General features: G+C 45.4%; 1 protein-coding gene across 4 annotated transcripts in view; it reads right to left on the bottom strand.

The window, feature by feature from the left end:
* LOC121269894 (proteasome activator complex subunit 4-like) overlaps nucleotides 1-14,358 on the bottom strand; it is a 193,605-nt gene extending 179,247 nt beyond the window's left edge. For all 4 annotated transcript variants that reach the window (XR_005941442.1, XM_041174993.1, XM_041175001.1 and 1 more), the window contains exon 1: nucleotides 14,020-14,358. Coding sequence is in view for 3 of the 4 variants with exons in the window: in XM_041174993.1 (XP_041030927.1) it covers nucleotides 14,020-14,318 (299 nt within the window). In the remaining variant the exon portion in view is untranslated. The remainder of the gene's footprint in view (nucleotides 1-14,019) is intronic.
* Between the last annotated feature and the right edge of the window lie 1,017 nt (nucleotides 14,359-15,375).

Genomic DNA, 15,375 nt, shown 5'->3' with positions numbered 1-15,375 from the left:
TTTAGGTGTTCTGTTCTTGTTAACTCTGAGATACAAAGCTCATTTCCATATATTCTGTCAAATTCAGGTGAGGAATTTACAGAGTTCAGTTCTTTTTATTCATTCATGGGATGTAGGCGAGGCTGACTAGGCCAGTATTTGTTGTCCATCCCTAATTGCCCTCGAGAAGGTGGTGGTGAGCAGCCTTCTTGAACCGCTGCAGTCCATCTGTTACACTACAGTAACAGTATGAATTCTCACATTTCAAGTTCCAGCACAGAAAATACCTAACTGCTGCACCCACTGTCATTTTTTTATTAAGCCAAAATTGAATGAGGAATATATCATGGAAAGTGAAAAAGTAGTTCAAATAATAGTCAGTGATATTTACTTTGTGGTGGTGCCCAGAATTTTGCTACAGCAATGATGAATTTACAATTATGAGTAACAAAATATTTTACTATGTAATCATTCATCAGTATCTGTGTTGCTATATAAATTCAGTGAAGAGATGCTGAACACTGCTGTGTGCTCCTCTGCCATGCAAGAGCTGTTGGGAACCCAGAACAATTTAATTACAAAAATTACAGGAGTATAACTGCAAATATAAAGGAAAAACAAAGTATTATCTACTGACATACAGTGTCAAAGAATTATTTGAAATAATCTGAAAAGCAAAAATTTGGATTCATTTTTATTGACATTATAAGGGCAGGAGCTATAAACATTCCTGAATACTGAAAAGAGAATTCTGTATTTCTCCAAAAGATGTTTGACTCCTAAGAGATAAAAGGTAAAATTTAGGGACAAGTATAGTTTCAAAATAATTATACCATCTGTCATGGGAGCAGGTTAAATATGTAGCCTATGAATAATTTAAAGAGGAATTGGAATTGGAGGAATCTATTGTGGGCAAACTTTCATGGAGAAATAAACTAGATCAGTGATTCCAAAACTGTGGGTCATGACCCCAATTCAGGTCACAGAAACAGCGAACAGGGTCACAAGAAATAAAATCATGTTAATTTCACATGGCCTTCAAAATACTGTAGCGGATTTCAAGGTAAAGTGCAAGACTTGACAACATACATACTACACTTAGAGTTGGAATCAAATCCCATCAGTTGTGGAGGCGCACTTTTGCATCTTTCCCCCCCGCCCCAGTTCAGATGTGACAAAGTTCAATTGGGTTCAAAACCCGTTTCAGCCTGAAGACATGGATTTGCCCACAGCTGAATTGAACAGTTTATTGAAATTTCATGTAATGGACATTTGGTAAAAAAACAAGTTTCAGAGTTTCTCTGTCAGAATTTTGGTACACTGAAGACATTGCAATACCTGCATTGAAAATAGCTGGAAAAACTCAGCAGGTCTGACAGCAAATGCAGGCAGGAATACAGTTAACGTTCCAGTCCGTATGAATCTTCATCAAAACTGAGGAAATCTAGAAATGTGGTGAAACATAAGCTGGTTGAGGGGGGTGGGACAGGTAGAGTTCGACAGAGGGCCAGTGACAGGTGGAGTCAAAGAAGAGATTGCCAAAGATGTCATAGACAAAAGGACAAAGGGGTGTTGATGGTGGTGATGTTAGCTAAAAAATGTGCTAATGGTGACATTAAGGGTGGAAAGCAGGACGAGCAAGTGACAGATAGCCCTAGTGGGGGTGGGGTGGGGATAAGGGATTGAAATAGGCTAAAAGGTGGAGATGAAACAATGCATGGAAGTACATTTAATTTTGTAGAGCTAAGGAAGGAAAGGAAGTCTAGGAACAATCCGACTAGGAGGAAACACTGAACAACTAAACTCTGGACACTGTTATGAATGGTTCTTCTGCACAACAGCCACATACTGGCAGTCACATAGCAAATGGGAGCTCATAGTGGGTGAAAAATAAATTCCAAGCAAGTAGCTGGGGTACGGCAATTAAAATACGCCAGCCAATCTGCAGTGATATTGCTCACAGGTTTATGTAGATTGGATTCCAACCTGACCTTAATGCAGCTGGTCATTGATGCTTCTCTGGAAAGTGGCCATCAGAAAGGACAATGGTTTCTGATTCTGTAATTTGATCCTCATGGTGGAGCCACTCTTTGTTCTGCCGTCGCAATGGGACCATGTGGTGACTGTGCACCTCTACAACCCCCAAGTTCCTGTTGCCGATGCGCTCACCTTCCTCGCCAGATACATCGACAAGATTGGGAGCTGCACCAAGGTCAAAAATACCTTCGGGATTTGGATCAGCAAACCCAAGGTCAAGGTCACACTCAAGATGGATGGTAAGGAAGCAACCTCCTCCCTCCTTCCAGCTTCTTCGCTATTGGGGGAAGCCGTGGCTACCTTGTCTACACTGGGCAGCCCAAACATTGTCGCTTATGCGGCAAATCTGGTCACACGTTGGCCAACTGCAACATTGTCCTCTGCAAGAATTGAAAGCAGGAAGGACATCAGGCAAAGCACTGCAAACAGACAAAGTGCTGCAACCTGTGTGGCGGGGCAGGCCACCTCGACAAGACCTGCCCCAAACACTGCCTCACTTATTCACAGGTGGCCAAAACCAACGAGGGGCAAGCAGACAAAATAATCAGTGTCATGGCCGCCAAGGACACTTGCAACCCTCCACCCACCAAGGCCTTCAGCAAGCACAATGGGACAAAGGCGGACACAGGGAGAGACAAGACAAAGCAAAAGTTTGAGGCAGCAGACAGCCAAACAACTGCACCACCGCCACCACCCCTCCCCGCCCCGCCCCCCCCCCCCGAACCTCCCACTCCTCAGCAGAGCGAATCAATGGAGGGGGAACCAGCAGACAATCAACCGGGGGAGTGGCAGCTGCTGGTGAAGAGGACCAAAAAGAAGGGGCTAAGAAGGGACCAAGCTACTTCCCAGACGAGTGGCAAGAGGCAGCTCCCATCCGACACAGATGGCAAGGGCTGCTGCTCTTCGAGCAAAGAAGGGCAAGGGCGGCACCTACAGAAGAAGCGATATAGCTTCAGGGAGCTGGAGGAGGAAACACCCGAGCTCCAGAACATTGGAGACAATGAAGAGGCCAGCACACCCCAGCCCCAGGAAGCGGGGAGCAGAGAAGCGCTTAGCATACCCCAGCTCTGGGAAACCGGGAACAGCAACATCCCAAAGGGAGAATGGATCAGAGGGACTTCTCCAACAGAAAACAATTCCAGCCTCGCTTCTTGCACTAACACCCCATTGCCACCTGAATGGAACATCTCCAATGGGGCGGTTCAGAATGGTTTCCTCAGCCCATCCAAAGCGAGACAATTTGTAAATATTATGGGTAGGCAGGAGCAGACAAAAGGACTGGAACTCTCAAAGGCAATAGGTCTGGTAAGTGACAAAATGCTTTAAAAATGGGGATAAAGATTGTATCCATTAATGTGCATTGTGTTAAATCTACTACGTGATGTGTTGCAACCTTCGATTATCTTGCCAAGGTCAAAGCTGACCTGCTGTTTCTGCAGGAGTGTGCGATATGTCACCTCAGCTCCCATAGGCAATGGTCACAATGGTGACCCCATAGGCCATCGATCTGGTAGGGAGGAAACGACCCACATTCCGACGGCCTGGGTATTCTGCTGCGGGGAGGAAACCTTCACCATTTCCGAAGTTAAGGAGGTGGTGGGCGGGCGCCTCCTCACAGCAGACGTAATATACAAGAATGCTCTACTCCGGTTAATTAATGTGTATGCCCTGGCTCAAGGCAACGAGTGGCTGACGGTCCTTCAGCAGCTCCCACTGCTGCTGGCGACTTCCAGGCCGGTTATTCTAGGTGATGACTTCAACTGCATCATCGATGCAGCTGGACAATCTGGCAGGGCCGACAGCAGACTGGACGCCACATCCAGACTTCTGAAGGAAACAGTAAAGGTTGCCAAGCTGCACGACATCTTCAGCAACACTGCAAATGGAGCACAGCATAGATACACCTGGCCAAGGCCAGATGGGTCCAGCCTTTCCAGGACAGACTTCCTGTTCGTGTCCTGTGCGTTCACAGTCAGATCCACCGATGTCATGCTGATGTTCTTCTCTAGCCTACTGGCTGACTGTCGCTTACAGGAAGACCAGAGGGTTACCAGGGGGACATGGAAGCTGAACGTGCAACTGCTGACCCCAGAGAACATTGAACTCAAGAGGGATTACAAAGGTTGGAGATCCGTGAAAGCCCTCTTTGAGTCCCTGACACACTGTTGGGAAGTAATCAAGAAAAACATCAAGAAGTTTTTCATCCTCAAAAGGTATCCAGAAAGCTAGAAAGGAACAAAGGAAATATCCTGACTCCAGAAAAACATGCAGAGCCTGCTCCAGCTGTAGTCAATGGGGGGTCGTGATGAGGAGGAACTCCAAGAGATGAAGAGCCAGCAAGCCTTGCCCTTTGCCTCGGAGGCCTCCAAGATCATCTTCCGGTCCAGAGTCCACTCAGTGGAACAGAATGAGGCATGCTCACATTTTTTCTTCCAAAAGGTACAGAGAGAGCTCTGTGGTCAGCAACCTGAAGGAAGAAGATGGCTCAGTAAAGTCAACGCAGTCTGACATTTTGAGGGTCAGCAAATCCTTTTACGCTGGATTGTAAGACATGAAGCCCACAGACAGCACGGCCTCCCAGTCCTTCCTCTCCTCTATCACAGAGTTCTTAAGATCACAGTACACGGGAAAGTCTGGACAAACCGCTAACTCCTGACGAACTGACTAAGGCCCGAGTCCTTTGACAAGAGTAAAACACTCTGAAGCAACGGCTACCAGCCTGAGTTATATTCGGCTCTGTGGGACTGGATAGGCCCAGACCTGCTAGAAGTGTATGAGAATATGCCTCTGGCCAACAGCATTTCAGAATCCATGAGGAAAGGTATCAGCACCCTCATCTACAAGCAGAAGGAGGAATGAGAGGAAATTAGAAATTGACGACCCAACATACTGTTGAATGTGGACTATAAGATTCTGTCCAAGGTCATCGCCAATTGGGTCAGGTCTGCTCTAGAGTTGGTGATCCAGCCTGATCAGACCTACACTGTACCTGGCAGGAAGATCTCTGACAGCCTCGCATTACTCAGGGATACGATTGCCTATGTACGTGACAGGGGAGTGGACACCTGCCTCATCAGCCTGGACCAGGAGAAAGCCTTTAACAGAGTATCACACACCTACATGGTGGATGTGCTCTCCAAAATGGGGTTTAGGGAGGGAATCTGCAACTGGATCCAACTGCTCTACACAAACATCAGTAGCGCTGTTTCAATCAGTGGGTGAGAATCAGAAAGCTTTCCAATTAAATCTGGAGTCAAACAAGGCTGCCCTCTCTCCCCTGTCTTGTTTGTGCGTTGCACAGAACCCTTTGCTAAGTCCATCAGGAAGGATCTGGACATAAGAGGAGTGACAATCCCAGACAGTGGAGGCACTCAGGTTAAAGCCTCCCTATACTGGAAAATGTCACCATTTTCTGCTCAGATCCACTGTCAGTACGCAGACTGATCAACATATATGACCAGTTCGAATTGGCCTCAGGAGCCAAAGTAAATCGTGGCAAAAGCGAGGCCATGTTCTTTGGGAACTGAGTTGACCGATCCTTTGTCCCCTTCACCGTCAGGTCAGACGACCTGAAGGTGCTGGGATTATGGTACGGAGGGACCAGGGTGCACGTTAGAAACTGGAAGGAGCGTGTGGCTATGTTGAAAAGAAAACTGGGCATGTGGGAGTGATACTCCCTTTCCACTGCAGGTTAATAACCTGGTCATCAGGTGTGAGGCACTCGCGGTGTTGCTGTATATGGCGCAGGTCTAGCCCATTCCTCGCTCCTGCTTGGTGGCGATCATCCGAGCCATCTTTCACTTTATCTGGAGGTTGAAAATGGACCGTGTTCGCAGGGACACGATGTACAAACCTCTAGATAAAGGGGGAAAAAACCTGCCCAACATCGCCCTCATCCTGACGGCCACCTTTGTGTGTGGCTGCATCAAGCTGTATGTAGACCCTTGGTATGCAAACACCAAGTGTCACTACGTGCTGAGGTTCTACCTGTCCCCAGTGTTGCAAAGAATGGGTCTGGCTATGCTGCCGTGGAACGCTCCAAGTAGTTGGACCGTGCCATACTACCTGTCCCTTTTGGAAAAATTTAGGCAGGGAAGCACCTTTGACCACAAGTCCATTAGGCAGGGGTCAGCAGGTCATATCCTAGAGGCCCTGCGGGAAAAGGGGATGGTGGATCCTGTCGGATGGTTCCCCGAGCAGACTGTCAAAGTCATTTGGCAGAATGCCTCATCGACAGAACTTTCCAATAAGCACCCCAGATGTAGCTTGGCTGGAGGAGAGAAAGGCCCTCTCCTTCAGATCCTTCCTACATACCAGGAGCCTCACCATCTCCGCACGTTGCCCTCGAGGTGGCTGTGGTGGGGAAGAGACCATTGTTCACCTCCTTGTGGAATGTACCTTTGCAAAGAAGGTTGGAGAGAGATGTAGTGGATTTTGTCAAGGCTCATTCCAAGCAGTTTTGTGACACAGGACTCCATGCTCCACGGGCTGTTCCCAGAGACACGCTGAGACAAACATCATCTGCAGCTGGAGGATCATCAACTCGGTGAAAGATTCTCTTGGTCTGCCCGAAACCTGTTGGTCTTCCAGTGCAAAGACTTGTCCCCGACCGAGTGTTGCAGACTGGCACGTTTCAAAGTCCTGGACTATGTGCTGAGGGACACACTAAAGCTTGGGGCAAGCGCCACAAAGGCACAAAGGGGAAAGGTCTAAGACCTTTCTGCCATAGCGCACCGAGGGGCTGGGAATTGTAACTCTTTTGAGTCAAAACATTTAAACTAAATTAACAAAATCAGGGACAAAGTAAAAGCAGCCCTTAAAGGGAAACTGCAAAAACAAAAGACAAAATGAAAAAGAAACTTATCAACATCAAATAGAAATGTAATTAAAGGGGTCTATAAAGCACTGCAGTCCCCATGGTGCCCACCGAGCACAGAAGGCCTCGACAGTGCCAACAGACACTGCGTGCTCCCTCTTCAGAGGCACCGGCCGCGAACATAACTGCAGAAGAGGGGCATATAGTCGGGTCGGGCGAGTCCCGCGATCGCCCGCTGCTTGGACCTGTTAATGGCCAAATTGGCCAGGCCCAGGAGCAGGTTCACGAGGAGGATCTCCTCCCTCCTGTCCCCTCTCCGCACTGGGTGCCTGTAGATCAGGAACATGGGACTGAAGTGCAAAAAAAAACAGTAAAAAGTTTTTCAAGAAACTGAAAAGGGGACGCAGCCTACAACAATTAACATATACATGGTCCACAGACTCCACAAGGTCGCAAAAGACGCAGATATCTTGGGAGTCCGTGAACTGACACAACCTACAGTTGTATGGTACTGCTGCGTGCAACACCTTCCACCCCAGGTCCCCAATGGAAAGTGGGAGGGCACCCCTGTGGGGACGTCCGCCGTTGGATGGCAACAAGGCACGCCAGGGCATGTCCGGGTGGCAGGTGAGGGCAAGGAAGTGAAGGGTGTGCATACAGGAAACCCATCCACACCATGCTAAAGGCCACCGAGGGCATTTCCGCGAGGCGACTCAGGTTGCAGGGCACTGACTCCCGAGGGAGAGTTCGGGGCTTGGGGCCAATGTGGAATTCCATCCGAACAGGGGTACGCTTGGATGGAAGACCACTGAGCACTTGCGCCACCTTGACACCCAGAATGATGTCGAGGCCTAGCACGACCATCCTAAGATCTTGAATGACATTGGCCGCGAGCCAAACATCCACCAACGTGCAATGCACCAACTCCTGTGGTGGAATCCAGCCCACTCCTCCGCCACCCAGCATATCCCTGATCCTGATCACCCCAGCAGCCACAGCCCTCCTCTCCGCCAGCCACTGAAAAAGGCGGAGGGGCAGATTCCTGAGCAGTGGCTCTCAAGCGATAGCCACTACTCCTCACAGCGAAGAGCTGCATCGCGAGGCCACTATGTTCCAGACTTTGATTCAGCCCTGATAAAAGACAGGCAATGCCTGCAAGGAGCCACAAAGGCGCTACCTGTCTACAAACAGGAGCTGCAAGTCATAATTTAGGCCGTGCACCTGGAGGAAGAAATACGTTGCCAGGACACACCATCTCAGAGGGGGCTCGGCGTAAAGGTGTCGCTGCAGGCCCTGAAGGTAGACCCCTCGGGCTGTATGACTCACAAGGAATGTATGCAGTAAATACTAAATGTATCACAATTATATCGAAGCACCCCAGGGTGCAACATGATCTATGTTGATAAACTGAATAACTTGAATACCATTGCACTGTCTGACTGTAATGACCATACTGAAATGTCTGTTCATTGATTGTATTGAAGCACCTCATGATCTATGTGGAAAAGTTGAATATTATTGCACTTTTTGTGATGGCAATTTTGAAATGTTCTGTAATGTTCTTTCAAATATTTTATGAATAAAGTAATTTTTCCCCCCCAAAAATTTCCTCAACAGTGCTATAGTCACAAGACAAAAAAACACACAAAACTGATATAGAGAAAAACAAAATCAATGACAAAAAGGAGTCTAAATCCATCCCTATGTCGCATATGCTAGCTGTGAAAGCAGAAGACCAACAGAAGAGAGGAATATTTGGAAGCAAATTCAGGCATTGGTAAGCATACGAAAGGTGGTGCAAAAATGCAGTGCGCACTTGTACTACAGCTCACACTTCAAAGCATCGACAAATGTAAACTGAATGTTTAACTGCAGTGGAGTAATATCTGATTAATAGAAATGGCCACCAAGACAGTGATACAGCTGGTTTAAGCTAATCCCATTATTTTTAATCCCCAGACCGCTGTTGCGCATCTATAACATTACAACAACTATAACACATTTGATAGTGTAATATGGTGGAAGAATGGAGATATAAAACAAAGCACCAAATTTATATATATGCTGCAACTTAGTGCACTGATTTTTTAGGAGAATATCATTCATGCAATATAGTAAATAACAATATTGTTGAATGGAAAAATGTAATACCATTGACAACATATACAAGGATTATAATAACAAGGCGCTACTGAGATAAAATCAAATAGTGCACTCAAAGCTCAAGTTTCATGCATCATTACTTTTTGCCATTATAGAGTATGTTATCTGTAAAATATGTATATATAAAAGGTAGTTTTATTCATGGTACCTTAAGATGTATTTTTGCTGATGGGTGTGTGATATAAATGCAAATGGCATCAGTACTAGACTACACGTGTTTCCGTTTCTTTCAGGAGACTTCTAAAAACTCTACTTTCCCACTGCCTAGCTCGGGGATATTAATTCCAATTGTTGCATCTCAACAGATGTCCCTGACAAGGAATGTTAACAGAATCAACAAAATGCACCTTATTTTTTGAATGATACATATTCAAAGATATTTAAAACAGAAACATTTTCAGGGCTACTGGGAAAATATAAAAGGAGGACGACTAATTGGACAGCTCTTTCAAACACCAATACAGGCTGGCTGGTAAATGGGAAATACACCAGTCATATTGATGTACAACTCAAAAATAAAGGCACTCATGAATTACTATGTTCATATTCATTTGATAGAACATGTCCCACAGCACATTACTATCAAGGATGAATACTATATGTTGTTCAGTCTATTATTAGTGAAGTCTCAAGATTAGTATCTAGTATGAATTTTTCACATTCACAGAATTGTCAAGGGAACAAAAGCAGTACCAAAATGACTTTTGAGGTCACCTCAGAAGCCCTTTGCCAGTACTCTTTGTTGTATTGAATACTTTACACAGCCTAACTTCCTAGACCAACTGAAATCCAAAGCAACCTGAAGAAAAAAAACTTTCATTTATACAATACTTTGCCATCTTTTGGGTATCCCAAAGAACTTCTCATTCACAGAATTATTTGTTGGAAGTGCAGTAACTTAATCCACCTAAAAGGGTAGAGGAGACCTCAGTTTAATGTCTTTTCAGGCATTACTCATGGGCCTTAGTTTTTTTAAATCAATTACTCCTTCCTCTAATAGTTTATTTGTTCAGCTTGTCCCCTTTTATGTTCCTTCTGTGTGTGTCTCCACTGTCTTCTCACACTTCCTTTCATCGACATTTCTGTATCAATTTATCTCCAACTCTTGCTTCATTCTCACATATCATTGGAAAGCACTCAATATTTGTGATGTACATAACATTAAAAAGTACCACTATTCTTCATATGTACTAGATCTGTAAATAACTCAAATCAAAGATTACAGTATTGCAAGAGGGTGAAGTGTGAGATAGAGGTGCAAATCTCCAAAGATATATCAAAAGCAGTTACTTAACTGTCTGCCCAGATACAGTGAACTGAATGTTTTTTGATATTATTTTCAAAGAAATGTTTTCCTTATTAACTGTTCAATAAATTGAGTTAGCAAATTATAGGGAAGTCAGTGGAGTAGCGGTGATGTCACTGGACAAGTAATCCAGAGGCCCAGGCTAATTTTCTCAGGACACCAGTTCAAATTCCACCACAAAAACTGTTGGAATTTGAAATTTCAAATTAATAAATCTGGAATTGAAAGTTAGTCTTAACAATAGTGCCATGAATCTGTCACTGATTGTTGGAAAAACCCATCTGGGTCATCAATGTCCTTCAGGGAAGGAAATCTACTGTCCTGACCTGATTTGACTTACACGTAACTCCAGACCCAGAGCAATGGGGCTGACTCTCAAGTGCCTCTGAAATGGCCAGGCAAGCCACTCAGCTTTACCAAACAGATAACAGATGGACTGTAGCAGTTCAAGAAGGCTGCTCAGTACCACCCCCTCAAGGGCGATTAGGGATAGGAAACAAATGCTAGCCTTGCCAGAAACACCTATGAAAAAACAAAAAAAAAAGTTACATAAATAAATCTCCATGACTTTTAACTATCACTATAAAGTAAGAGAGGCTGCCCTCTAAAGTAAAAATTAAAGCGCTGCTTTTCCTGCAATGAGTTTTACTTAAAAAAGGTTTGCAAATCTCACCTTCAATTTTTTCCCAAACCATTTAGAAAAGCAAAATCATGTGGACGGGGGAAAGAAACACTGAGTTTTATATCAAAAACCCATCTCTTATCTGGAGTAGCTGTTTGTGAATTCTCAGTAAAAATAAAATAAAACACAGGAACAATAATCATCCTTTGTCTGCTTCCCACTCTTGGCAATTGTGTCTTAATCATCCCTTTTGTTTCTCCTTGTAACATCTCTGAAGCTAAAAGTAGTTTTTCTTTTAAATGGTACAACTTGCATTTATACAGCACCATTAATATGGAAGAACATACCAATACACTTTTAAGGTGTAACCAAAAAGTAGGGGGGGCTGGGGCACAGCTAAACCAAGGTGGTATTAGGAGGAATGGACAAACTCTTGGTTCAAGAGATGGGTTTTAAAAAGGATCTTAAAGGAGAAGAGGAAGGTGAAGAGGCCAAATGGTTTAAGGAGCAAAATTCAGAACAAGGGGCCTAGGTGGCTGAAGTCATGGGCAAAGGGAGAGGAGGCTACACAAGTGGTTGGTGTCAGAGTGATGAAGAGGGATTGCAGGGATGGAAGAGATTACAGAGTGAAGCCCAATAAATGATGGAATCAACATGACGATTAGAATTTTTAATTTGAGGCATTGGAAAACCAGGAGTTAATGCAGCTCCTGAAGGCAAGGGTTAAATGATACATGAACAGGACTTGGTGCAAGATTGGTAGCCTCAGAAAAAGTTAAGTTCCAATGTTGTTTTGAAATAATTTAGAAAAACAAACTCAAATACAGTTATAGTGTGAGTAAACAATCAATTTTTGTGCTGAGAAATATTACAATCTGATTTAAGACGGAAGATTCTCCATAACATTGCACTCAAGCCTGAAAAACCCTTAAGAATTGCAGGTCTAGGTAGAGAAATGTTTTGAAATACAAGCAGAAATAAGTATCGTTTCCACTGACATATCACAATGACAGTGACATCACAATGCATCAACTGATTTTTACGATAATCACTTGAACTAACGTTTTCATTTGAAAAAACTTCAAATGTTATATGATCTGACGTAACAGCTCAAGAAAACATGTCAGCCTCACCAATGGAGATGCTTAACGTGGATAAGAAAGGAACACAACCTATATTTATCCATACTGAAGCATAAACCATTCCCAAATATTCATTACATAATTAACACAAGGGGGAATCCAGTAGAAATTACAAAAATCATTTTTCCACTAATAAGCAATAACACAGCAAAATATCCAAGATAGCAACACATCAAAAAGTTCAGATGAACACAAAGCATGAATGATAATTTGCAATAACTTCTAGAAACAATTCACAAGTCAACAGCTTATTCCTTACATCAACCAGCGAGCAAGTTTAATTTAAAATCTTTAGCGGTTAAATCCTCGGTTTAAAATCCTATTTTTACAACTTAATTAGAATTTGGGAGGGAAGAGGGTAAACAGGGGAAAGAATTAAAAACATGCATTTATATAATAATGCCTTATCATTTGTAGTGTGCAGTCGTTTTATTTAGGCAAACACAAAAAAACTTTACACACAGCCAAATCCCCAAAACAGCAAACATTGTTTTGGTGCTGTTGGTTGAGAGGCAACCGTTGACCAGGAAAACTTTGTTCTTCAAATTGTGCTACAGAATCTTTTTATGGGGGAGTAAACAAGCTGACCTTGTGTAATCATAAAAATAATTCCATCAGAACATTTTGAACAAATGCATGCTGTATCATATCTTATTTCAATGTTAATTCAAAATAACATTTTGCTGGCAGAGAATCAAATAATATTGCAACATTTAAAGGGTGCTGCAACAAAACCAATTTTGTTTTCAAATGAAATAATCAAAGCAAAAATTAAAATTAGTAATGTACAATGAGGTCTTTGAACAAAATTGGGCTATCAAATGTTAAAAAAATCTTCTTACAAACATTCCTCTGAACGTTTGCAGAGCAAATAAAACAGATGTGAGATTATCACATTTAGTAAATTGCTTTTAACACTCTTTAGATCATCGTCTTCCACATTTCCAATAGAAACCAATATTTACCCAATACTAAGATGCCATTTCCCAGCCAGATGGGCAAAAAACAATCAATTCTCAGGAAGCTACCATGTAGCTCTTAAGATAGTTGCCAACAGGAGCACAAGATCCACTCCAAATATCATAAATATATTTGACCAAAGAGGCCTACGAGACAGATATTTCTTAAATGCTGATTACATTTTTATTAAAAGGCAAGAGAACCAGGAACACATTCAAAAGTTTAATCATTTGTTGGTATCCAATGCTATTGCTCTCAAATAGATTCCTGATAAATAGGGATTTTTCCTAATATATTATCTGTTAAAGTATCAAAATATTCCTTTGCAACTACAAAACTTCTAAGTGTCATTTTCAATCATAATCCGATATACTCCAAAAAGATTTTTTATTTGAAAGAACTTCAAGTGCGAACACAAGGCCATGACTCAACACCAAGGGTAAAACCTGCCAATTATATATATTTTTTTTTAGGAAATAAATTGTCCACAAAACCTATCAACATGGGAACGGGGTGGGAAGAGAACTAAAAACCAAACTGGCAATGAATTTTAATCAAAATAACGGTTTATATAACATCAGCACTTCAGTGCCTCCCTTCCTTATCGACAGATCAAACTTTGTCAACAGGGAAAAGTGTCGTGTCATAGTCAGCTGCCCCTCAAACATCGGGCAATTCAACATTTCAACTTGGTGAAAGGTCGAAGACAAAACGAGTTTTCAACAAGCATTATTTTTCATCCTTCCTCCCCCCTTGATAAGGTTCGTGAGGCCGTAACAAAGAGTACGTTGGTTCCCGAGAGATTTATTTCTATTTTTAAACGTCAGTTTTTATCACCATCAGGTTTAGGGCCGACAGAGGGATAGGTGGCCCTGACTAGGCCGAGACCTTTACCAACACGGAAAGGATTAACTATCTCAGGGGGAATGTGGAGCCGGATCCGGACTCGGGGAGAAAGTTAATGCCGCCCCGCCCCGCACAAGCTCTCACTCACGTTGACAGTTTTCTGGTCCAGAATAAAACTCCAGGCCACAGCTCCCGGAGCTGCACGGCCCGGCTCAGGTTGCTTTTAACCTGGCCCAGCATGTAGTTGGACTCCTGATCCAGACGCTCCGAATACGGCAGTAGCTGGTTGTACAAGATCTCCTTCTGCGGCCTGAATCCCAGAGCCTCCTCCCGCCGACGCTTTCCCCACTCGCTCCCGTTCGCCTCGCTCATGTCGAGCTCTCGGCCTGGGCCCGGATCACAGCCCGGCCCAGTATCGCCACCTTCCAACTCCCGGTCCCAATCCATCTGAGAGGCCGAAACCGGCGGATGTGAGAAAGCGGCAGGGTCCCCGTCACCCACTGACACACTTCCTGTTTCTGATCCAATCACCCAAGGTGGGGAGGTGGGGGGGAGGGTGAGGATGGGGAAAGGTGGGGGGAGGGGAGGGGATGGGGAAAGAGGGGAGGGGGAAAGGAGGGGGAGGGGATGGGGGGAGGGGAAAGAAGGGGGAGGGGATGGGGGGATGGGGAAAGGGGGGGATGGGGGGATGGGGAAAGGGGGGATGGGGGGGATGGGGAAAGGGGGGATGGGGGGGATGGGGAAAGGGGGGATGGGGAAAGGGAGGGAGGGGATGGGGGGATGGGGAAAGTGGGGAGGGGATGGGGGGATGGGGAAAGTGGGGAGGGGATGGGGGGATGGGGAAAGGGGGGAGGGGATGGGGGAAAGGGGGGAGGGGATGGGGGGAAGGGGAAAGGGGGGAGGGTTTGGGGGAAAGGGGGAGGGGATGGGGGAAAGGGGGGAGGGGATGGGGGAAAGGGGGAGGGGATGGGGGGAGGGGATGGGGGAAAGGGGACGGGGGATGGGGAGAGGGGACGGGGGATGGGGAGAGGGGACGGGGAAAGGGGATGGGGAAAGGGGGAGGGGATGGGGAAAGGGGGGAGGAGGAGGTAGGGTGGAGGGTGTGGGGGGAGGGGGGAGTAGGGGTGGGGGAGGGGAGGGGGGAGTAGGGGTGGGGGAGGGGAGGGGAGGGGGGAGTGGGAATAGGGGAGGGGGCATGGGGGGGAGGGAGTGGTGAGAAAGGGTGGGAAGGAGGGGTGAGAGCTGTGGGAGGGAGGGTAAGAGAGGGGTGGGTGTTATGAGAGGGGTGGGGGGTATGAGAGCGGTGGGGGGATATGAGAGCGGTGGGGGGGTATGAGAGTGGTGTGGGAAGGGGAGAGAAGGTGGAGAGAGGGGGTGGGTCTGGGGGGAGAGAGGGGGTTGGGTGGGAGTGAGAGGGGTGGGGGTAGAGAGAGGCGTGGGTGGGGGGATGAGAGGGGAGAGAGAGAGGAGGGGGGAGAATGTGGGGGAAGGGTTGGAGAGTGTG

The sequence above is a fragment of the Carcharodon carcharias genome, chromosome 2 (genome assembly GCF_017639515.1).
Source record: "Carcharodon carcharias isolate sCarCar2 chromosome 2, sCarCar2.pri, whole genome shotgun sequence".
NCBI lineage: Eukaryota > Metazoa > Chordata > Chondrichthyes > Lamniformes > Lamnidae > Carcharodon > Carcharodon carcharias.
Note: the sequence above shows the minus strand (reverse complement) of the source record. Positions and strands in the feature narration are given on the sequence as shown.